The sequence below is a fragment of the Henckelia pumila genome, chromosome 4, assembly GCF_033568475.1.
Source record: "Henckelia pumila isolate YLH828 chromosome 4, ASM3356847v2, whole genome shotgun sequence".
NCBI lineage: Eukaryota > Viridiplantae > Streptophyta > Magnoliopsida > Lamiales > Gesneriaceae > Henckelia > Henckelia pumila.
Window position 1 is genome coordinate 162,135,030 of NC_133123.1, and position 26,174 is coordinate 162,161,203.

At 31.8% G+C, this 26,174-nt stretch overlaps 3 protein-coding genes across 3 annotated transcripts; 1 reads left to right on the forward strand and 2 right to left on the reverse strand.

The window, feature by feature from the left end:
* The first annotated feature begins 6,602 nt into the window (after positions 1–6,602).
* On the forward strand, positions 6,603–7,956 carry LOC140864963 (transcription factor MYB53-like). Its single transcript, XM_073269419.1, has 3 exons — positions 6,603–6,774; positions 6,929–7,058; positions 7,150–7,956. The coding sequence occupies exons 1-3, from the start codon at positions 6,642–6,644 to the stop codon at positions 7,856–7,858; spliced, it is 972 nt and encodes a 323-aa protein (XP_073125520.1). The 5' UTR covers positions 6,603–6,641; the 3' UTR covers positions 7,859–7,956.
* Positions 7,957–14,126: 6,170 nt separating this feature from the next.
* Positions 14,127–15,995, reverse strand: LOC140862253 (uncharacterized). Its single transcript, XM_073265258.1, has one exon. It carries the CDS (start codon positions 15,993–15,995, stop codon positions 14,127–14,129), a length of 1,869 nt encoding a protein of 622 aa, XP_073121359.1.
* A 2,379-nt stretch (positions 15,996–18,374) lies between these two features.
* LOC140860116 (diamine oxidase [copper-containing] 1, peroxisomal-like) lies at positions 18,375–25,883 on the reverse strand. The gene is made up of 12 exons (XM_073262930.1): positions 25,439–25,883; positions 23,652–23,761; positions 23,226–23,531; positions 22,200–22,312; positions 21,780–22,110; positions 21,480–21,695; positions 21,155–21,391; positions 20,610–20,795; positions 20,285–20,425; positions 19,815–20,083; positions 19,401–19,482; positions 18,375–18,677 (listed from the first exon to the last, which is right to left on the reverse strand). Exons 1-12 carry the CDS (start codon positions 25,653–25,655, stop codon positions 18,543–18,545), a joined length of 2,343 nt encoding a protein of 780 aa, XP_073119031.1. The 5' UTR covers positions 25,656–25,883; the 3' UTR covers positions 18,375–18,542.
* Positions 25,884–26,174: the final 291 nt, after the last annotated feature.

The following is a 26,174-nucleotide window of genomic DNA, read 5'->3' on the forward strand; positions in this document are numbered from 1 at the left end:
ATAAAAATATGGGTTGAATTTAAACAAAAATTAAAATAATATTGTCATGATAAAAAAATTTTAGCTTTTGGTTAATAGGGTGATTTTTTGCATATATACATATACGTGTCATATATTTAAAAAATGATATTATGCATAATAGACTTATTGAATCTAAAAATTTTAAAATTTAGATAAAAATCTATATCTACATATCTACATATATATATATATATATATATATATCTACTTATATATATATAGAGTTTCTTTCAAGTGCACATCTATCATGCCCACTACCATGCCCACCAATGATGTGGAACTATTCTATTGGACCTACAATTTATCACATCTTTATCGCATCCAATAGAATAGTGTCACATCATTGGTGGGCATGGTAGTGGGCATGATAGGTGGACATTTGAAAGAAACTATATATATATATATATATATATATATATATATATATGTATATATAAACAAAAAGTTTCATAAATAGAAATAAAACAACTTTTTTCGCCCGAAAGACATTTTCAAAAATAGAAAAGATATCATAAAATTAAAAAAATACAAATAATATATTATTTTAATTCAAAATTATAGATAGAGATAATATTGAATATTCAAAAAATAAGATGATATTATAAACGATAAAATATTTGATCCAAAATTTTAAAATATAGATAAAAATTCTATTTAATTTTTGTTGTTATCTTTGGTTGTTTTGCCTAATACAACAAAATTTATAGATCAAATTTTACAAGCCAAAAAAGAAATACAATAGTTTAATATATCAAAATATCATGATAAATTAAATAAAAAATATCGCGATAAAATATCAAAATATCAGGAAATTATTGTTGTAAATATCATTGTACATGATATTTGTTATACCTATAGAATTTTTATATATAAAAACATAAAACTAAGCTACAAATAGTTAAACTAAAGTTTTGAAAATATAAATAAGAAAATATGATTGAATTAAAAATAAAAATCAAAATAATCTTTTTACAACATTTTTTTTTTATAAAAATACGATAGAGTTTTTTTAAAAAAAATATTTTTTATTATGAAACAAAATGTAATTTAAAGTTGTTTTGTTTCTTTTATATATATATATATGTATATATATATATATAACAGTAAAAAAATATTCAAAAAAATAATAATATTATTAGTGATATGCTATTTAATACATAAATTTTAAATATACATAAAAATAAGATTGTAAAAAATTTAAATATTTTTTTTTATCAAGTAAAATTTAACATTCACTTTTAATAGGATAATTGATTTATATATATATATATATATGCAACAAATATTAAAAAAACGATGATGTTAAGAGTGATATATTATTTAATATAAAAATTTTAGAATGTAGATAAAAATACTATTGAAGCTAAACTATACACACACACACACGCACACACACACACACACACACACACACATATATATATATATATGTATATATATATATATATATATATATATATATATATATATATATATATATATATAAGCAAAAAAATGTACTAATAATAGAAACATGAAACTTTTCCGTTCAAAAATGTTTTTCGAAAAATAGTAAACAAATATCATTAAATTTAAAAATACAATAATATGTGATCGAATTTAAATTATAAATAGATATAACATTGAATATTCAACTAAAGATAATATTATTTTATCTTAAGAAATATATATAACATTGAAAAAATAGGTGAATCGAAAATTTTATCAATGATTAATTATATTTTGTTCATCCATATTGTTTAATGAATTTAATTTTTAATAATTTGTGCAAACGGGGTTGTTTTTAGCAAAGTGTAGCACGGTTTGTAGCACCAAGTGTAGCAGAAGATTTCGTCCCCGTTACGAATAAGATTGACATATCGTATTAAAATATCGAATTATCGAGATATCGTACCAAAATATTTTGATATACAGACATTTTTTGGTATACTGATTTTTTTTTGTATCTGTACAGTATTAATATGGATTTTTTTCATACCAAAATTTCGAAATTTTGGTATCGATATCGGTATGAATTTTTTTTATACTGGTATTTAGATAAGGTATACCGAAAACTCAACCCTAATTACGAGGTGCGCATTTCACATTTATGTTACTATATAGTTTTACATATTTTATATTAAATATGTTTTTATATTTTAATTTCTTATCCTATAATTTTAATTCTAAAAATTAATACTTTTTAAAATAAATTTTCGATAAAAAAAAAATACTTTTATTTTTTAACGTCACGATCTGTTAGTTAATAAATATATATATATATATATATATATATATATAATATTTATTGAAAACCACAGTATACAGAAGGCATTAATGGCGATAAAATAAAATATAACGACTTGGACTTTGTCTTTACCTTTTTGGGAAAAAAATATAACAAAAAATTTGCGAAGCTCTTATAGGTAATAGGTTGGCACTTGGAACCCTATATATATATATTTATTAAATGAAAGAAACTAAAACTAAATGTTTACACATATGAGATTTTAAAAATACATGTTTCCAAAATTATTAAATAATTTAATAAACTTTTGGACCCCAAAACTTGCATGAACCATCAAAACCAACCCGGCCTCAAGTTTACCAACTACACGCTACTAAGACGCATACAAATATTAAATATATATAATATACGTAAAGAATAATTTCAAATCACATATTATTTTTACTTAATAAAAGTAAATTGGAACTCCAAATGTATATTTTTCACATAAAAATTAAGTCACCAAAAATTAAAATGACTCATAAAAAAAATACGAAATGATTAATGTACAACGATATTTGTTATTTAAAAGGCATCATTAATCTACTTAAATTACAATAGGAGGTAGTTTGTCGCCTTACAATTTCTATATATGTAATTCCTTTAAAAAATAAATAAATAAACTAACATAACTAGATTGCTATATTTAAAAACATTTACTTCTATTTTTTTGTGAATTTTTTTTTTAAAAAAAATCATAGCGTAGAATAAATGGACAATTATATTTAAAGTGTACAATGAAGCTTTCATGCAACACGTAGTAATTTAAAACTTCACAATAATGTAAAATAGCTCGAAATGTTCGTGTTATCAACCATGGCGAGGAAGAAAATATTTTTTCCAACTGTTCGATTAGAAGAATAATATTTTACTTTTTTTTTTATGTGGCGAGAGCAGTGTTCTAAAAAACTTGATTTAACCTCGTTTAATCTCGTTTAAACTTGAAACTTCTCCAAAACGCCTCGTTTCGGCTAAAAACGGTAAAAAAAACTCGTTTCGGCTAAAAAAAGTAAAAAAATAGTCAAACACATGTTGATCATATTAAGTGTCATTAAATACGCTTAAGTGCAATTTTTTAAAATACCAAAATAGATTAATAACACGAAGAAATAACATGAATTATCAAATTTATTAGTAAGTAATGCTAGCAATGTAAAAAATGTATAATCTTGGATAATTAAGTGTATCAATGATGAATATATGCAGCACATATTGAAGAATATTAATACTAATATTTTAAAGTAGTCTAGTTAAATTGAGTTTGTATTTGATGACAATTGATATAAAATGAATGATATAATAAATTGAATTAGACTTTGGCAAAAAATCAATGCATTCTAGTTAAATTTATTATATTTAGGCATTATTTACTCCATTAATTTGTGTTAGATATTTAAAATTTTACGTTTAAGCTCATATTAATACCACATATGCTTGCTTACTTTCGCGCTTCGATGTATTTCGCGTTTTTTAGAACATATTATTAATTGATAATAAACTTATTTTTATTATATGATTTTTTAGATATGTAGGAAACTATTAATTAATATAATTTTAATACTTTTATGTTTTTAAGAACTTGAAATTTATTCGTTTAATATTAAATTTATGATAATTTTATCATTTTATTTATTATTTGAATTAATATAATTAAAATTTTAATAAAAATTGAAAGCGTTTTTTTGCGTTTAAACTCGTAGTAATCTCGTTTAAACTTGAAAAACTTGAAACTTGACCTTCACGTTTCAACGCGTTTCGCGTTTTTTAGAACCTTGGGCGAGAGGTTTATTCAAAGTGGCAGAAAATTCAATTAAATCAAAATTATTGAATAAATATAATATATTGAGTGTAGTAATTGCATGTTTTTGTTCGCAAAACGGTTGAATCTTAGCGTTTAATCAGCTTATACATTGTTTGATTTCAATTATACAATCATGTCTGTGATAGTTTTCTTATAAAACAAATGTGAGTTAGATGTTAGAATATATTAACAAATATATATATATATATATATATATATATATTTGTTAATATATTCTAACATCTAACTCACATTATATATAATATATATACATACATATATTGTATGTACCAAAAAGGACATTATATAGTTTTAAAACAAAGTACGTCATTGCTTTTACAAAATTTCTTTTTAGGGATCGAATCATAGAATTATTATCCAAAGTGTTATCTGATCAAATGATCAAATACGTTATAAGTTTTTTTTTAAAAAAAAACAAAAATTTGATAAAATAAATTTAAATAATTACCTCACCTGTCAGACGACTTGATTTAGATACTTCTCAAATTGCACGTACGTACGTCAATCAAATTACTTAATTAATTCGTAATAAACATTTCTAACTAAATTTTAATTGTACGTAGCTTTCGGTTTCACTTTTCCCCACCAAGAAAAATTGTCTACACATAACCACACTCAACATCGCCTTAAAACGCCTAATTACACCAATATTTTTTAATTATTATTTTTAATTATTACTAATAATAGTTTCCTTCAAAGTCAATTTCTTTGTGGCCCCTGCACTTTTTTCTCACACACTTTTTTTTTCTCACACTTGTGTCGGTAGAATTTGGCATTCAACATAAATTTATATAATAATTATAATAATGAATTAAAAGATTATGACATTTTTGTTTTTTCTAATCTTCTGCTAACAACTAATTAATTATATGGTCCAATTATAAAGTTCCATTTACGCATGATTTAATAGGAAAAAAACTATTAATGGTCAATTACACGAATACAATTGGTCCATATTTATATATTATATATTGATGATGATTAATAAAATGGGAAGGGTCCAATATTATTATATAATAATAATTTTTTTAAAAAAATTAGATAGAAAATGAACGTAAACAAGTGGCAACCTGTCCAATAATGTGTATATAACTTCCAACGTGTTTAATTTAAGGTTAATTTTCGTGATATTTAATCAAGGCATGTGAGGAGCGTTAAGTGATATTTAATTGCGCCAACACAATTTGATGTCATATAATATATCATGATTAGACACCCCTTGCATGGGAATTAGTGGTCACTACAAAGTCATTAGTGGCATTTGTTACTTGTATCATGTGAACTTTATTAAAATATATCGGCATATAAAATTATCATTGTTGGATAGAATAGGTTTTGAGTTGTTTTATGGTTTAAAAAAACTTGAGTTGTATTATATTCATCAGTTATAGTTATAGTTTTTGGCAAAACACTTAACAAATGTTTTTTTTAAAAAAAATAAAACATATTTTGAGATATTAGAATTTTGATGTATAAAAATTTGATACTTAGTACCAATGAAAAAGATATGATCGAGAGAAAAACATATAATCCGGTTTATCAGATAATCTTTGTTTAATAATACAATGTAGATAATAACAGTGCTGCTAAAAATTATAATTATTGTCAATGGTGCACAACTAAATTTTTTTAACCACGCGGCAGTTTAATATATCATGTTTCGATCGTTTTCCTAGCATGAATAATTATTGTTTTTGAAAAACCATCTTCCCAACTATTTCACTCTTTATGATCAATGAGAGTCAAATACGTGATATTCATTATGATGCTAGCTATATGAAAACAATCATTTATATTTGTTATTTCAGATTCAATCTTTCAAAACACACTCGAAGCATCATTTTATCACAAATTTTAAAAAATTTGAACAATCCCAAATGCAAGAACTATTGATCATTTTGCATATTGTAATCTCAAATCTTGATTCAAATCCAATCACAAACCAAGCTAACCGTCTCCAACACGAATAATCCAGATCAAAATCAATACAATAAAAATTGCAATTATGTTCCAACAACATCGATTTAATTCACATTCAATACATATATCGTCAATTTTCATGCTTAATTACACTTAAATATTTATAGTTGCTCCTATCATACAATTATTGCCATCTATAAATATTATTTACTTAAAAAGACATATCTTAAAATCCAAACAAATCCAATGCAAAAAGCAGCACCAAAATTTACTTAGAAACCACTTGATCGCTTCACCCTATACCCCACCATCCCCCTCACTCTCTTTATTATCATTTTTTCCCTTGAATTCTAAGTATGATTAAATTATTTTTTTTTTATTTTCTGTTAAAAACCCATTAAATTTTGAGAGATTATCTTTCAAGATTTTCACTCAAAAGGGTTGATCACAGGTCTTTTTAATCACAGTTTTGTTTGGGGTTCCAAACACCTAATCACACAGTGTTAACCAACACATTTAGGCCTTAAAAACTTGCTGTCGTTTTTAAGGTTGTCATCGGAACAAAACCTCGTTTTCCACTACTTCACATAACAGAAAAACAAAAGCGTAGAAATGGGGCGCCATTCTTGCAGCTTGAAGCAGAAGCTGAGGAAGGGGCTTTGGTCACCCGAAGAAGATGAGAAATTGCACACTTTTATTACAAGATTCGGTGTCGGTTGCTGGAGCTCTGTGCCTAAATTAGCTGGTTTGGATTTTGACTCTTTTTTTCTTGAAATCCCACTTCCATTTTGCTGTTTTTGTTTGTTGGATTGTGTTTCTTGTGAGTTTTGAGTGGAAAGATTTAAACTTTTTTTTTTTTTTTGAGATTGAAGTTGTGTGGATTTGTGGGATTAATGCAGGCTTGCAGAGATGTGGGAAGAGTTGCAGATTGAGGTGGATCAATTACTTGAGGCCTGACCTTAAGAGGGGAATGTTCTCTCAAGAAGAGGAGGATTTGATCATTACTTTGCATAAAGCTCTTGGAAATAGGTATGAAATTGTGATTTCAAGTGGGCTTTTTTAAGAAGATAAGATCAACAAAATCTTGATTGGTTTGCAATTTGGATACCTAAAATTGCAGGTGGGCACAGATTGCGACACAGTTGCCAGGAAGAACAGATAATGAGATCAAGAACTTTTGGAATTCTTGCCTCAAGAAAAAGCTCATCAAACAAGGCATTGATCCAAACACACACATGCCGGTACCCGAAATCGAAGTGAAGAAGGAGAAAGACTATGCAGACTCTGTTTCACCACAGATTCTACAGACTAAAGGGCTTCCGAATCTGTCGAATTCGGTCGAAATCGATCATCAAGACTATCATCTAATGCAAATCCCAATCCAATCTTTGAATGGCAATCTTGTTGCCAAACAAGTGTATGATCCTCTGTTCTTGACTGAGTTCCAAACAAGCATTGACTCAAATGGTTACAGTCCCAGTTTTCTTTCACAGAGTTTGATTCAGGGAAATCCCATGATGAATCATAACAGCTATGGATTCAACTCGATGCCGAATTTGACGACTTTCGATAGGCAAAACAATACAGATTACTCAGAGTGTTCATCTTCAAGAAACAACAACTTGGTTGAAAATGGAAGCACATTTTGTTGGGAAGCTGAGAATAAGCTGGAATCGATGTTTCAGTTCCAGTTCAGTGGGATTCAGATTGAAGATGAAAAACCAGGTTTGATTCAGGCTCAGAATTCCGGTGATTTTTGTGGGTACCAAATGGGATCCTTGTCTCAAGAATTGATTGGGGGAAATCTTGATGTGTTCCATGAATTGTGAAGTGTAAAACTTGGCTTTTTTCCCTCTTTTTTTTATTTTACAGTTTGAAATATATATATATATATACACACACGGATGTTGATATTTGTAGGAAAAGATTTGAGGTGGAAATATGTTGTTAGTGTTTTACTTTCTTTCTTTTTTTCTTTTTTCTTTTTTTTTTTTTTTCATTTTTTCCCTTCTTATTTTTAATCGAATTAAATAATATAAAGTTCTTATTGTAAATTTATTCAATTCATTGTATTGGTTTGAGGTTTGGTATATAATGTTTTTGATTTGGTTGTGAATTGATTTTCTTGTGGAACAAATCCATTATGGCAGTGAACATCATCTCACAAATGTTTCAAATTTCAGGTTGAAATGTTTAGGTTCAAATATTATTAATGTTAAATATATGTTATAAGTTTTTATAGTTTAAGAGAAGTTTTGTCAATTTCTAAATTCTTATATTTTATCATAAAAACTATGGCTTCAAAGTATTTGGATTAAATATATTCAAAAAACAATATCGAGAGAAAGGAATGGCTCAATTTAGTTAATCGACTCATGAAAAATATTATTTTTGTGATCAAAATATACTTTTTATTGGAGTATTAATGAGGTTGACCTGTCTCACCGATCAATGTTTATGAGATCGTCTCACAAGAAACTTATCTTTGATGTGGCCTTATTTTTTAAAAAAATATTAGCTTTTTTTTGTAAATAGTAAATACATAAAAACTTATGTGAGACGGTCTCACGGGTCATTTTTGTGAAACAAATGTTCAATTTGATATGACTCATAAAAATATTTTTTTCACGACAAATATAAATCAAGTCAACTCATATCATGAATATAAATCTGCAAGATCATCTCATAAGAAACATATTCTTGTAAATATTTCGATATGTTTTGTAAAAGTTTCATCAAATATGTTTAGTAATTGTATGATTTTATGAAAATGTTTTATTTTAAGCTATTTTAATTAGCTTTGGCTTAAATCAGGGAGAATCTAAATATCATTTTAAATATCAACTGCATATATGATTTTAAATAAATAATAATAATAATTTCTGCATAAACACTTATGACATTTTAATATTACACTTTAGTCCAAAACATAATTTTTCGTTGAAATAATAAGGCACGCAGTTCGAAAAACTTAGGGGCATTGGTCGTAAAAAATTCTTCATCAACAAAAAATAATTATTTAAAATATCTGAAAATTTTTATGCATTCATTATTGCTCGAGACAGAATCTCCATAATTCAATGTGTCATCATCTACCTCGTGGTCTTGTAGATCGACCACCTGAAAAGTTGTAAAAAACTCAGGGGCATTATATTGGTCGTAAAACAACAAAACACAAGCAATTAATCTATTCAACGTTGCTTGGTTCGAATGATGAAACTCTGATTATTTGCAGACTTGACTCAAATGTTCGATGAAATAAAAATAAATAATAAATTAATTTTTTTTCACTAAACAATGCTTTACAGTTTAATATAGTTTATCAAAAAAATTTGTTATGACACCATAATTTTCAATATCATTTGTTGTTGTCGCAACTATAAACAAAACTCGAAGATTCGAAACTTTAGTTGGAATAACTGATGATGCGACGGACCTCTTGATCTAATAATATCAATGCTAACAAATGTAAAACAATTCTTTCATCATGAAATGGCGAACTATAAATTTTTCGTCCCAAACGGCATACTTAAAATTCAATCAAGGGCACGCCATAACCATACCTATCATGTCCCCCATCTTCTTGAATTAAGCCTACCCAAAAACCAAATTTCTTGTTTACAAATTGATATCCAATAATAGCATATATTAACTCCTCGAAGCTTGAGTAAAGTTCCCATATATAATTTCAAACTATTGCTGTAAAGTTATGATATATTTGGCTGCCAAAGGGCAAAGAGACAAGTGTCATTGCCTCTTCTACTTTAGTATGCCACAAAAAAATTTCCCCATCTTTGAGTAGATAGAATTCTCTAGTCCATTTTAGTGTTCAGGAATTCCCAAAGCCAACCCTTTTGTCCATTTTAGCTTCTATAAATTAATCTCATGAGAGAACCCACTCAAAAGCCATTCACTATAAATAGAATTTGGATTGGAAATTTTTTGTATCTAAAAAATAATAAGTATAATTGTAAGATAATATCATATATATATATATATATGTGTGAGAAAGATTAACTTGATTTATAATTGCAGTGAAAAATAATAGTTTTTAACATAAAAATAATAATTATCACGAACCGAGTCGGGCCAGATATCCGTTCACAAAATTGATTTATAAGACGGTGTCACAAAAGTTTTTATGCTAAGAAAACATAACTTGGAATTAGAATTTATTTGTGATTCGGTGAATCATATGCTACAAGGGACTTGAAAGATTCTCGGTCTCGTTCCAATATTATTGGTTCTCATTGGTCATCTATATTATTAAATTTCGGTATTAATAATTTATCTTTGTTTTACTTCTTCTTCTTTTTCCAATTCAATCCTTCTCCGATATGATACCGTCTGTAGTATCACATCAGCATTTCGATCGATGAAAAATGGCTGAAATTACCAAAATTCAAAATATACATGACTAATTAAACCAAAATTTGATAACAAAGATGACCAAAATCGAAAACCATCAAACATGGAGAGAAAAAATACAAATTCCTATGGGAAAATGACATATATCACCCCTGTGAAATCTCGAGTTTGCTGATAACCCCATATGAAAGTTTTTTGAGCTAATAACCCCATGTGATTCTAGTACACACCCTTTTCAGCTAAAAAATGACAAAAATACCCCTACTTTAAATAAATAATTAAATTAATTTTGTTTTATAATTATATATTTAATTGAATAAAATAATCAAATTTTAGTTAAATAACTATGAAAGTTATATATAATTATTTTATCTTAATATTTGTTATACGAGAAATATTTTTTAATAGTAAATTAATATTAAATTAAGTATTAAGTTTAATTATTTTTTAAATACAATTTAATATTTAAATTAATTAAAGTGATTATATAAATAAATTTAATTAAAAATATAAATTAATGCATTGATGTTTTAATTTAAATTTTCGATAAAGGGTGATAAAAGAGTTTATAAAAGTCATTTAAGGGCAGTTTAGTCATTTTTTAAACCGAAGGGGAGGGGGTATGCTACAGATCTAGAATCATAGGGGGCAACTAGCTCAAAAACTTTCATAGGGGATTATCAGCAAACCCGAAATTTCATAGAGATGATATATGTCATTTTCCCAAATTTCTATACATACATGTATGTATATATAATTTATAAACTTAGAATTATATCATAAAAATTTGTTTGTCCAAGTTCATTATGATCTGTTGTCACTCTCAAGTCTTTCCAGCAGTTATGGAGGCAGTAATTAGCCTTATTGTGATGAGAGCCATAGGTCTTCAACAAACCAATTGCTACATGAAAGGGACATCAATTCTGCACCAAAAATACCCACATATATATGCTTAATAATATTCAAACAAAGTATATTTAATACATAAAAATAGATTAATTTATAAGAAAGTTCAAGACAAAAATTTGACTACGAAGTCTACTACCCCATCAATAGCGCCAGCACAAGTTAGTTGTACATGAAAATTACCCAAAAATCACCAATCATGCTAGCTTAGATTTAACAGGAAGCCTGAATTTGCTCCGTACGTCCCATCAAGTGCGGTGAGTGCCGGTGACATAGTTTTCTCTCAATCTCTGAATCTGCGAAGAAAAATAAGAGGAAAAAAAGGAAAAGAAAAACCCAATGCAATAAAATTTTTGAAAAAACAAACAAACAATTAGGCTGCAATTTTAGGTGGAATGCTGCAAATGAATACATAGGCATAGGATGTCATTAGTTCGTTCCTTGTGTTATAATTATTTGCTTGTCCCAAATATTAATAGTCCAGTTTATGCTTTTAGTAGTATTTTTTTTTTTTTTTTACTATTATACTCCTATCAACTAAAATTTTGAAAATATAAAATCACTTTTTTGAATGAATTAAAAAAGGATAAAATAGAGATTGTGTTGGTAAATTTTGTTTTTCTAACAGTTTTCTTAATTTATGTAAAACAAACAAACAAATCTACATATGTAGGACGGAGAGATTATTAGAATACCATAAAAACTTATTTATTTATTTTTAAAAAAAATTCAAATATATATATTTCAATTTCTATATTTTGTTGCATTTTTTTAATTAATATACTCTTATTGATTAAATCTTAGAAACCATGTAACCATTTTTTGAATAAACCAAATAATAGAGGTGATCACAGTGCGGTTTTATAGGGGTGAATAAACCAAATAATAGGGGTGAATAAACCAAATCTTAGAAACCATGCAACCATTTTTTGAATTGCCCTTTGCGGTTCGGTTATATTTTATTTTTTTAATTGCAGTTTTATATATAAAATTGGTTTCGCGGTTGTGAGCGATTTTAAGCGATTGCGGTCGGTTTGCAATTTTTTTTAATGATAAGTAGAATGAAAAAATTTCTCAAATTATTTAAAACAATAATAGAAAACAATAATAAATAACATATTTAAAGATAATATAACCACAAATATATAGTACAAATTATAATTACATAAAAAATAAAGCATCAAATAGATAAATAGGATCATTTAGGTTTCATTTTTAGTCATGATTATAAATAACTTTGAAAAATATTTGTTGTGCTAAAAAAGAAAGAAGATAAAATATTGAAAAAATGTTGCGAGAGAAAGTGACGGAGTACAATTAGAAATAAAGAATATATTATATATTAAGGTGTCGTTAATAACATTATTTAAAGCAACTATATAAGGCAAGGCGGTGCGGGCGATTTTGAGTAAAAAAAAAAACCGCATCATGGAAGCGGTGTGGTTTAATATTTTTTTAAAAAAACTGCGGTTATTTATAAAAAATGAAAAAAGCGGTACGGTCGGTTCGGACGGCTATTGAAAAATTTTGATCAGCCCTACCAAATACGCATGAAATATAAAGTTTGTATATAAATTTGTTTTTTCAATAATTTTTTTAATCTGTGTGAAAAACAAGCAAACTTAAATATTTGGGACGTCGAAAAACATTGTATTATATGCATTTGTAGTGGCCCAAAGAAAACGAATTTATTCCTAAACCCCATCTTAGTAAATGGATATCAAATACAGATTATACTGCACGGAGAGAGTAATTAGTAAACATGTCTTTAGATTCTTCTTCATGGATATCATTTAATAGTGAAAATAGTTTTAGATTTCATTTGCTTCAATTTGTTTCCTTTATAAGATTATCGGTTTTCAAAACGCACTATATATATTGCCTTTGTAAATTTGCTAATTCAGCCCATTCATAATTGCAATCTATGTGTCGTTTGACAGTTGAAATAAACAAATATCTGAAGATCATCTGCATCATTTCGCAATTGACGAATTTAATTTGATTTTTAACCTCATAATTAAATTGTCGGAGTATGGTCTTAAAAAAGTAAATTTTTTTATTAATCATTTTACATCATAGTACGAAAGTAAGTGCCGCACTAAGATCAAAATTTGATGCCATGATTAAAAGTTAAAACATGATAATTTACAAGCTTTTTTGCAATTTTCGATATCTATGCTACGTATTAAAAAAAAAAAACTTTAAAATGTAGGCATACAAAGTGTGCAATGTATATATGTGTGTGATTGTGTGATTATATGGATATGGGTTGAAAGAAGGGCATAAGAGGCATTTCACAATTGAAAAATGTTTCGGGGCGCATTGGATGGCGTCACAAATTGGATAAGAATAATCTTGACATCTTTTTTCAGAGGTTGCAAATATTTTCTTAGTATATCAGCGATTGATGATTAAGAAACCGGTTCATCTGTCAGTTGAGCCAACCTCGCCTACAAGCATTGGATCCTTGTCTCATTCAATCACTAGCAGTAATATATGAATACCACTATATATATATATATAGCAGATATATCTTGTTTGTGTATGTTGAACACAAAAATCCAGGAGAAACAGCAGAAAATAGCAACCATGCCACTTCTATTTCAACCAAAATTCTTGGCACATATGAATGTATATATACTCGCGAGTCGCGACTACCACGAATAATATATCAATGAATCCATACGCAAACTAAATAATTCAGATCATTAACTCCATTGTCATCTTCATCCGACTTTATTTATTTCACAGGCGAAAAACGTAGACAACTAACATAAAATTCCAAGAACGTGCGTTGGTGAGAGGCGTAAAATTCTCAATTACCTAGGGATGTCTATGGATATGATGAGCAGCAGGCTGATAGAGCATGAGCTGGTGTATGGCCTTGGCAAAGAGGTCCCTTAAATCAGGATTATGAGCCGTAGCTTGTCGAGCCATTCCCTCGAGTATGCTCAGAGCACGAGCTTGTTCGAGAACTTTGCTGTTCCCGACGTTTATAGCAAGGTTACAAAGTAGAACGAGCTCAGGCAAATGCAAATTACCCCTATCGTTGTTTCTAAGCAAATTCATCAGCATCGGCACACCATTGGACTCGATGATCACCATAGAATTCTCCACGCGATTGAAATTGTCCTCACATATGAACTTGCTCAGAGCTTTAGCTGCTTCGGCTGAGACATCAGGATTCCTATGACTAAGCTGAGTGACCAAAGGGGTGATTATTCGTGTCTCCTTCGCGTGAAACATTTTTGCCAAACACCCGATGGCCTTAATAGCCGGTATCACCAAGGGCACACCAGTTCCTTCGTTTATCACCCTTAAAAGCTGGTCTAAAACGGCCTTTGCTGCCGGTGAAGTTGGCTTAAAAGCAGCACGCTTAAGATCAGAGTTATCTTCAGCCACTGAAGCCAACTCCATCACAACCAACAAACTATTAATCTGCAAGTCCCCTCGCTCCTTCTCGATAATCTTGGCCAAAACGAGTAAAGCCTTGGTCTCGGTAATCTTGGTGCTATTCGACAAACTCCCTCTCGCCAATTTCCACAGCGCGGTCGCACAACCCACTTTAAGGCTCGATCTAACCTCCGGCAACTCCGCATCCCTTTCCTTCTCCTTCTTATTATGATCAAGATGCCTGCTCCCATCAAAACTGCTACCACTGCCCTTTCCACCAACCCATTTTTTCTCCATCTCTTTATTGATCAGCACAAGAGAATGGATGCTATTAGCAGGCTTCCGCGAATTTGTATCCTTGAACTCTTCTATATTCACATCCATACCTAAAAGGGCAACCAGGGGCCTCGTCACATTCTCCTTCCCAAACTCCTCCTGTGCTTCAACATCAGTTTCCGACATCCTCGACACCAATTCCACCAACTCAACTTGGACACTCATGGGTGCCTCCGAGAGTGCTTTGGCGACGACCTGAACCCCGAGGGCACTCGAAATCAATCTCACACGATCCAGATCATCGGCCAGATTACACAAAGCACGCGCCGCCGCTTTTTGTGCATCAAGATTCTTACTTTCTTTCAACAACTTCAAGAGAGGAGGTATCCCCTTTTCCTCTACTACAATCTTTTTATTCCTATCATTATTTCGTGTCAAACTAGCTAGCTCCTTCGCACCCTCGGCCCGACCCATATGCACAGCAGCGATAAAAGACCATACCATAGAGAGATTAGGATCATTGGTAGCAATAGGAGGCAAAGTTAAATCAATAGTCCCATTATCCGAATCTTGACTAAAAATAGAGAGCACCCATTTGATATCAGCAAGAGAAGAATCAAGTAAACCTGAAACCTTTCTGAAATCCGTGGCGGTGGTAATGGAGAGAACGTGGCGTAGGACGTTGGTTTTCTTGTGGCGGCACTTGCGGGTCAGGGTCAAGGCGCGGTTGAGGGTTTTGTTCAGATCATCCATCACACGGCGGATGGGGCGGTCGTAGGCGCCGGCGGGGGTGGTGGTGAGGCGCGCGGTGGAGCGGAGAAGATGAGAGAGCTCCACCACTTGTCTGGCAAGTTCCGAGCTTTCGGCCTTGAACGACTCCGCCTCCTGAGCTGATTTGATGACTCGTTCTGCCAGAAAGATTCGCAGCGAGAGCTCGTCTTGGATTGGCTTTTCGGTTTCAGCCGCCACTGCGGCCATTGAATTTTCAAGATTTTCTTCAAGTCCGAGAGCTGCAACTTTCATTCAAGAGAAGCAAAGAACATGAAAGCTCGCTCGGAGAAGAAATTGCCAAGAGCCGATGCATTATTTGCCTTTAAAAAAAAATTGAATTTGGGATAGAATTGATGAATCTTTTGTGTGAATGAATTTAATCCTTGTTTTTGTGTTAGAACCGTCTCCGCATAAAGCAATCAATCAAAGATTCAAATGTCTGAATCATTCAAAGAACCCAACGTTTTGACTTGCTTCGTATTTGGTCTCCATTTCCTTACGTGAGAGTGGTTCGAATACTATATGGTGGGACAAAATTTTATTCCGTCAATTTTTCATTTGAACACAAACATGTAAAATTCATCAATAAGTTTTATTTTCAAATGAGATGTAAGTTCATCTCTTATAAATATACTCAAAGTGTTTATCTCGATCTGACATAGAAATACGGGTCTAAACGAATCGAATCAAGTCGAATAATGATAAAATTTTAAGATTCGAATTCGGCTCGATAATAGTATGTTCGAGCTCGAGCTCGATTCGAAACTCGATAATTTCAAATATTTTCGCTCGAGTTCGGCAAGAAATGAAGTTCGAGTTCAGCTCGAAACATTCGAACCTATTCGCGAAATATTGCTCGAATATATGGTTCGAAAAGGTTCGAAATGTATATATATTTATTATATAATTATATTATATTAATTAAATATTAAATCTCGCGAACTATTTGCGAACTATCGAACAGTGTATATTTATTATATAATTATATTATATTAATCAAATATCTTCTTTTACTTAAACATGAAAGTGTAAAAATGTTGACATTGGGAAAATTGGAGATGTTTTTATTTTAACCTTTTATCGGAATCTTTTTTATAAATATAAATATAGGTGGAAAATCTTTTTTTTTTTTTTTTTTGATAGAAATCAATGAAAATTAGAGTTAATAAATAAATGGTTGGTATAAAAATAATTAACTTTAATTTAATAAGACCCCGGGGCACCGTTTGGTTTTAGGTATGGTATAAGTAATATATAGATGAGTAATATAATGTAATAAAAAATAAATAAAAAATGATAGTTAAAATAATATTGGATTTGATTGATAAATTATAGTATATTTGATTTGATTGACTAAATTTTATAATAAAAATGTTAAATGACTATTTTGTCATTTTAATAATAAATAAAATAAAATTTATATTATTTATAAGGGGTAATATAGTAATTTAAATTCAATGATTTGATTGATGTGAGATAAATAATTAATGATTTGATTGATGTAAAATAAATAGTTAATATATAAATAAATAATATGATAAGAAAAACGTGAGATGTGATGAGATAAGTTATACATATATTGGTAATATGTTGAACAGAACGGTGCCCAAGTATTTCACGTAGCCTTTTAAATTATTCAAGGACTATCTTAAGTTGGGTGGAACGTGAAAGGAAAGTGCAAGGAGATTTCCGAATTCCGAGTCATACTTTATATTATGAGACTATTGATGAATACATGTATGGTTGACCGTTTTTTCTCTTTTCTTTTCCTTTTTCCCATACAGATAATAAAGTATAAACAGATAATAAAATGCATTATTCTTGGGATTTACACAATTTGCGGTATTAAAAAAAAGTAGTTTTATATTAAATTTAGCTTTTATTTTGAAAAGTTAGGTGCTGTGACCAATTGTAGAAAAAATATTTGGGAGGTGTTTATTGAGGTACTTTTTCATTTCTTCTAACTTTCATAAAAATATGAAAGAGGACGACATAATTAAAATTACAGCAAAGGCTTCATCATAAAGTGGTTATTAAAGAGTTTTTTTTTTTTTTATATAAAAGGTTATTAAAGAGTTCTTGTTTTATTAATAGCAATAATGATTTTATTAATCTATATTTATTTTTTATGGAATAACTAAAAGAACTAATTGACTTATTGTTGATATTTTTGCCCGTGTATTCGACTCGATAATCTATGTCATTCGTTGATGAGTAATGAATTTATAGTTATTTTTTTATGGGATGAATTATAATGATTTATATTACACATCATTGGAGTTTTATTGCACATGTATTAATGGCACATTTACACCATAAATTCATAGCATTCAACCTGTCTATTTTTGTTTCCTTTCTATGCTTTACGTGTTTATGTGGGGAATTATACATATCACGCAAATACAGAGATACTAAATTTACAAAATTATTCATCCTCCGAATCCAATCCAATACAATAAAATAAAATAAATAAAATGAGAAATAACTAATTTATCATTACTAAATTAATTGCTTCATGCTTGATATGCGAACTAGACAAATTACTTTTCCTAAAAATTATACTCACCAGATCAACCTGAAATAATATTTATATATTCTTAATTTATGTGTGTATCAGTGTAGATCATTGACTACAAAAATATATATATTAAACATTCAACTTCAAATATAAGAAAGGGCCACAAAGTAATGCGCAACTCTCAAACAAACTACTCCGAGTTTACATGACACATACTTCAACTGAAGAAGTTCAACCCACAATCACGAAGAAAAAATAAAGAGACCATTTTCTACAAGCTTTCAGAGTTTTGCCATTAGACTGGACGAAATCGACTTGGCTACGACGTTGTCTTTTGCATCACTCTCTTTGCCATCCATCTCATAAGCACTAGGCGGGACATCGACTGCAGGCGAGCAGTTGAAGAATCCATGTGGCTGCGCACCAACAAGCAATAATGTTATGACTTGTGAGCTCGATATTGAAGAATAAAGGGAACTGGTGAATGAAAATCAGCGCCTGTTTATTGCAGAACTCGGCATATCAACCCTACAAGAAGTTCTAGGGGAGAATAAAGGCAGACATCCCCACAAATGGGGAGATGCTCATATTCACAAGTAATTTTGGTTTGCGCTCCTAAATATCTACGCCCCCGCCAAAATTTTCTAGATTAGTTCTTATCAAGATGTCTCAAGACTCTCAACAATATGATAGCCACCTATGATTTAGGAGATTCGACACTCTTTGCATTGTGGTGCTGAGGGTAGGCAAATTTACTGTTTGGCATCTTCTGTTTGTTGGGTATCGAATAGGTAAGCAAAGAAAAAGCATTTTCATCATGCATGGATATGGCATAGATACACAGAGACAATGTAACTGTGTAGTGTGTACTCTCTCAAGCTCACATTTTTTTCCTTCTATACAAGGCCCCCAATGGAAAACACAAAATAAAGCTCATTCAGGATAAGTTTAGTGAGGAATGAATTAGGCAGAACAATTTTTTCGAACAAATTATAGAAAACGGGTCGGTATGGCATTGTAGATACTTATGAAATTGGATTGACTACGTTCTCTCGTAATACCAAGGGAGAGTCTAATGAGTAAAACTATAAGAAGTCCATTCATGGCAACCAAGTCAAAGATTCAATAGGATAACACACCTGAAGCACAAAACCAATGTGTTCCACCGGCATAACAGGCCAGTCTTCTAACCGAGGAACATGCGTAATTCCAAAAATATACCTGCATTAATAAAATAAAATAAAATGAAAAGGAGGAAATATCTAGTGTTTTTCTTTAGTATAAGTATTAAGTTAAAAATCAATGACCGGTACATATCTAGCCAAAAACAATTGTGTATGACGGTTCAATTATATTTTGAAACAGGTAGGTTAGGCCAAAGCGAAGTCTATCTTTAATATACACATACTTAGATTGCACTGTAATAAGATGAGAAGACAAAAATTGAAAAATGAAGTGCTAGCTTTGAAACATACTGCATTTTGTCGGATCCCAGGATCATTACTTGCAAAGAAAAAAAAGGTTATGTTTTATAAGTGAAAATGAAAACTAACCACAGAACAATATCCGCTTCTTCCAGAGGCCGATTTTGCTTCACCCAAGAAGCCAGTCCCTCCCCAACACGTGGATTCTGGTTAGGAAACTCCCCACCAGGAAAATCCTCCCCTCGTGCATATGGTGTAACCCAGAGGTTATGCTTCAAAAATGCAGCTCTTCTCAAAAACTTCGCCTCAGGACCAGCCAAAGGCAAACAATTTGAACCAGGTACCAATTTGTAGCCTGTCAGTTGTCCATTCCGATTGACAGTTCTCGTGTTTCTCACCTGACATGTTCAACGGTTTGCAGGTCATTTCAATTTGTTATCATAAAAAGGAAAAAATTTTAATAGGATAGGCAAAAATCATCCACCTAGCAATCAAGAAATATAAGAAAAAGAAGATTCTTCCCATCTGACAGATAAGAAATGTCCCACTATAAAACTTTTAAATGAATTTGGCAAAAAGAGCATGATGAGAAAGCTTACAATCCAATGACGAGCAGACAGTGGATCACAGTCGCGCATAGCTTCTAATTCAGATTTAAGTAAAGTTTCCTCAGCATAGAATGCATTATTGTGAACATTATCCTTTCCAGGTTCTTCAATTCTAACATTCACTTCAACAACCTAAAGGAAATGGGAAAGATTGCAGAAGAAAAAAATATAAAGATCAATCATTTGATTTCGTCCTGAGAAAGTGTCCATCAAAATATTTATCTTGGTGCGGCAAAAAGTTCAGTAGAAATTAAATACCAAGAATGTGCCAAGGTTCAACTTAGCACCAAAACAACAATAAACAATTGCAACATACCTGATTCTGCATTTCTCCAGGCTTACAGTCAACTGCCATATCCATACGAGCAACAAAAAAGTGTTGATGAACTGGGGCATACAATCCTGGCGCAATTGTTGTGCCATATTTTCTATACTCTCCAGGTTGCAATGCTCCTAAACTGAGAATTCCAGTAAGTTTAACCTCTGCTTCAATTTTCCCATCCTGCACTCAAATATACAACACATATCTTGAATGGGAAGATAATAAAATAAAGTCCATTGCTTGGAATAATGGATATTGTGTTCTCTAACACACGGTCCAATATGTATGAAATACGACACATGAAAATCATCATTTCATAAATGGGCAAACACTCAAGACTTGAACGCTGATCACAGGACCATTCCCTCGGAGTGTTTGATACCACATTAAGACAACCTTTCATCAAACTTGGCATTTCTAGCAACCTCGACAACTATGCTCATGAAGCATCATCTCATAAATTTAAACTGCACACTTCTCACTTCCCTCTTTTGTAATTCGTAATCTAAGTAACGCCGTACAGAAAAGTGACAACTTGCCTGATACAAATGCCAGTAGAAACCATATTCATAATTAGCCACAGTGCAGATAAAAGAAACTGTAAGACGCCTTGATCTTCGAACCTCAGCTAGCCCAGTTCTCCAATCCTGATGCTTCCATAGGATTCCATGATCTTCTTCATGTAAACATACACAGTTTTCAACAGTATCAACTCCTCCAGTAAAATTTGTGAAATGGGCATCAAAATATTTTATGTATCCCAAACAATCACATCCCTGAAATGGTAGCATTTCATATTGAGAGTTTAATGGCCAGTAACCTAAAATAAAAAAATATAAAACAATATTGGACAAAAAGGTATACCTTCTTGAGGGAATGGGCATTCTTCCCAAGGCCATCTTCCCCAGCATCAAATGCATTCTTTCTGTAATGTGGATCGTTGGGATCCCCATAGGGCACAACCATCTCCACGAAACTAAGCCGCTGGGCTATAAGCCTCCGGCCCCGACTACCATCAACATAGGCCAAAGAATGGATAACTAAGCCCTCTCTTGGCGTGAAACCAATCCGGAAGTTCCACTGCAACAAGAATTTAAACGATGAGTACATCTAAACTGTGATAATGAAAAGAGTGGACGAGTAAGAAATGGAGTACGTGAAAACCTTCTGCCACTCTACGTAATTTCCATTAATTCGAAAGCTTGGACCTTCAGACTGAACAATTTGAAGGGGTTTGACATCACTTCTGTCCACTCCCCCTCTTGTTTCGCCAGCAGTGTAGTTCCTAAGTGGATCAGCAGGAGGCAAGGGAACAAGTTTACGATCTTCAAATTCTATCACAACCATATTTTGCATATCAACAAGAACATGAATTCCCTCAACTGGTCGAGCATAACCATTTTCCAGCGGGCAGTCACTCTCTGTCCGACAAAATATAAGTGGTTTTGCAAGTCTACGACTAGGAGCATCAGCATCACTGTGGTAACCGACACACCTGTAGCCATGTTTGGACATAAAGACTGTCATCATAGATAATCTGAATGGTAGATAACTCCATAGTATTTTTTTATATAGTTTACTAACCATGGATCAACCATGACTAGATCCATATCATCAATACCCCTTTTCCTCATTGCCTCTATAAATGGAGGGTAATCTTTTACGACTGCTTCACATTCAGCATACTCTGTGGCATCCTACAATTGGGAGGGGGGAGGGGGGAGGTTTTGCATACGTTAGACCCTAGATCACGTACCAGAAGTTAATAAAAACAAGAAATGTTATAAAAAAAATCATGCAAGATTTACATATCAACCCATGTTTTCATAAAATGGAAGGACATATCAATTCTATAAATGAACCTATGCGTTAGTTTGTGACTTCAAATAAAAAGCATATATGGAGAGCGCGTCTGAAAGCACAGTTTTTCAATGATATTCACCAGTCACTGAGATGACTTCATGATCAAGAAAATTGGCATACTGAAGAATAACTGACATAAAGCACTTGTTTTCATATGTGATATGAGTGGATGCAACTCCAAACAATTACTATCTTTTGAGTAGACAAACTTTCAAACACCAATTAAGCTCAAGTACAAACCGGCCTGTTACTAAAATTAACAAGCCATTAGAAATAAGCATAATGAACAAATAACAAAGTTTCGCAAAACCCAAACAAAGGAAAAATTGTGTATACATGCATGTGCTCTGACCCGTGTTGAAATTTTATATGCTATTGGCATGGCATAGAGGAAGTGAAGAAGACACAAGAAATCAATGTTGTGATAAGTGAGAGAAACATAAAAAAGCGAAGCAGATATATTATGCAAAAAGATAGGAATGATTTTGCGCATTAAACAGTTATTCATCGAGGAAAATGGTAAATAAGATTCATCACTCATACTGCATTTTATATGACACTTCATCAAACAATTGAATAATATGTTTCTTTCAATTTGAAGCAAGATTTGATGCAAGATGATTGTGATAGATTAATCAAATTTTCTAATCATTCTAGTACGAGTAATGAGTTCATAAAGATGGGATGCACCCAAGACCAAGCCCAAGAAAACAAAACAACTAGTGAATTTCCATCTAGCTGACATACCATAGGAGGTTGAACATCGGGGACAACTGTAGACGAAACAACTTTTCCCCTATGATGCCCACCTCGAGTTGTTGCATGTACTTCAGTCAGCTCAACAATCCATACACTAGTCTCATTAGACTTTTTGTTGTAAACAATTAATCTGGCTCGTCTTGGAGGGAGCTTACTATGCATTGCTGGTCCTCCTTTGGATCTAGGCAACAATGAAGGTTGAAATGGGGGGAAAAAGTAAGCATCTGCAAGTGCCACTACGTATTTATCAGGTTCCACTAGAACCACTTCAATAAATCTCATGCCATCTCTGACCTGAAGAGAGAGATAAACCAAATAATGAGGGGAATATACTCCAACAATTATATCAACTTGTTGCACTAATAGCGTATGCATCATAACTTTGATCATAGAAAGAAAATGACGAATTTAAACCTCGGGGGTTGCTCCAGCTGCTCTGACCGTTGCCACTGCCACAGATATTTCAGCAGCAGATAAAGGATCCAAAGGATGTTTGGTTTGAGCCTTTGTCATGATCTGAATCCCTGAATGGCGATTCATCAATCACAAAAAGGAATCAATCAACAACTGAATCTTCAAGTTTAACTTTGACAAGTAATTTCAGAGTGAGAGAACATCTATCAATTCTTCAAGTCAACCAGTACAACAAAAGGTGTCACTAGAAACTTACTGAAGCATTCTCCATGGATATATGAATCTGATATGATGTTAACTGATTGGTTGAAAAAGCACAACAAAACTGTTGATTTCACATAAAAACGAGTTTCCTTACGTACTTGAGAAAATAAAACTATAACATATTGGGCATTGCATGGAAATCCAAATAGTCTATGAATAACTAATAACTATTTCAATTAGCTGTTGAAAATCTTGGACGCAGATGTCCACTGGAAGACCATTAACGCAATAAGCCATTATTATCAATCTATATACCTCAACTAAAAATAAATTTTGCCTTCAGCTTCAAGAACAATCCGTCCCTAATAAGGAATAAGGTACCTAGGGTGGCTCCTCCAACCCACACGGAGAAAATATACACAATAATGGTGATGAGTGAATAATGAATGATTCTACCAGGCGGACACCTTAAGCTAAAAAACTATTTCCGCCTCCAATAAATCATAGAATGTACAAAATTATAGAACTTTCGGAAACCATTTACTCATACATGCACCCAAAGGCCTCAAATGTGGGAGCTAAAGTGTGGACCGTGGAACACCAGTTGGTTTCACCACCGCGCTAAATAAATCTGCTACTATAAACTATTTCACATTAATTGCTGCACGGCCCACAACTAATTTGCTATATTAATATGGATGGCAAATTGGCAATAATTTAACTGAAAATGATATGCAAAAGAAGAACGGAGGAACTACAACACAAAAGAAAGATATTTGAACTCCTTTGAAAAAAGAATAACAGAGAACTACAAGTCTGTCTCATGAGATGCATGTTGTATACAGAGAATTTTCAATTAACTGATTCTCAAATTTTAATCGGTTGGAAAACAAAGCATACACATAATATGATGAAGCAAGACAGTTAAAATGACAAGAACGTGTGTAACTGTATATCGACTGTTGAGAAAGACGAGAAATTTGCACAAGTGCGTACACTCGTACTTTCATGAACCATAAAACATAGGGATCAAATGCCAACCAAACGATTATAGCCCCAATACATCATATTCCATTAAAAAGCTAAACTTCAATGCTACTATCACTCTATATGGCTTAATTTAAAACAAACAAACAAACTGAGGGTTCTGTCTATAAACTATTGATCATTAAGATAAATCCAACAAATTATTTATTTTGCCTGGCAGATAACAGCAAACAAAATAATCGATAATATGTAACATCCAGAAGAGGAGAAAAGGTGTAGTATAATAAAGCAATGATTGTCAAGGACAGCCCATAAACACTCGCAAAGTATTTAAATTGAAGGACAATCGGGACTTGAACTCCAAGACATGGGTTTTTTTTAACAAGACCAAGACATGGGTTACGGTCGTAAATTAATGCATAACTCGTGCGCGCTGTCTATATACCCATACCATATAACAAATAAAATGCACGTATACTCCAGAATCAATGTCCTACACATATTCGCGCTCAAAAAAAAAATCAAGGAGTCCAAAGTTCCAAACACCGGTCAGTCGGTTGCATTTGGAAGAAAAAAGAAAACGGAAAGAAAAGAACCTTTATTGCTGGCCTTAGTAGACGGCTCAGCTCTGATCAAGGACGCTATTTTCTTCCTATCCTCATCACCTGCGGCATTCGAGACGCCCCAATCAGAGGCCGCCTCACGTCGGACGAGAATGCCTGCTGATCCTTCTCCGGCCGCCACCGCGGGTGGAGCACAACAAGAAGGGTCCTTCGAAGGAGCAAGCGTCGCCTTTTTCTGAGTTGTGGCCATTGTAACTGGTTCGCGAGCTCGGATCCACCGTAATGCGAGTCGCAATCTACTGACATACAGCAAATCACTCGAACTCCACTCCGCGCCACCAAAACCGCCGCCGCCGCCGAGAATAGACACAGGTTCCTGCACGTATAGGCCTGGGGAATGGAAGAGGGAAGAGCTAGGGCTCCGGCGGGATCAATCTATATCCGGATGTACAGTGTAACTTCCACACAAGGGAGAAAGGGAAACAGTCTGCCAGAATCGGAATGGGCAAGCGGGAATTTATAGTGCCACGTTGAGGGGCTTTTTCGTAATTTCGTATTGACATTATTTTAATTATTTGTTGGGCGAATTTAGGATTATTTTTTTGCGGATTTATTTATCTATTATTTATATTTATTTATTTATCTGTTTGATTGAATATTGATAAGTGCTGGAGGCTGTGATAGGATCTTTCTCTTCTTGTCATCCATCAACCTTCAACAACTCAATTGGACGTATTATAAAGTGAACCCGTAAATTATTTATTTAGTT

Coding starts and splice junctions, on each gene's coding strand:
- LOC140864963 (XM_073269419.1), top strand. CDS start 6,642: ATGGGGCGCCATTCTTGCAGCTTGAAGCAGAAGCTGAGGAAGGGGCTT. Junction 6,775..6,928: donor CTCTGTGCCTAAATTAGCTG/GTTTGGATTTTG, acceptor GGATTAATGCAG/GCTTGCAGAGATGTGGGAAG. Junction 7,059..7,149: donor CATAAAGCTCTTGGAAATAG/GTATGAAATTGT, acceptor CTAAAATTGCAG/GTGGGCACAGATTGCGACAC.
- LOC140862253 (XM_073265258.1), bottom strand. CDS start 15,995: ATGAAAGTTGCAGCTCTCGGACTTGAAGAAAATCTTGAAAATTCAATG.
- LOC140860116 (XM_073262930.1), bottom strand. CDS start 25,655: ATGGCCACAACTCAGAAAAAGGCGACGCTTGCTCCTTCGAAGGACCCT. Junction 21,392..21,479: donor ATGCCCATTCCCTCAAGAAG/GTATACCTTTTT, acceptor CTACCATTTCAG/GGATGTGATTGTTTGGGATA. Junction 20,084..20,284: donor TGTCTGCTCGTCATTGGATT/GTAAGCTTTCTC, acceptor TGAACATGTCAG/GTGAGAAACACGAGAACTGT.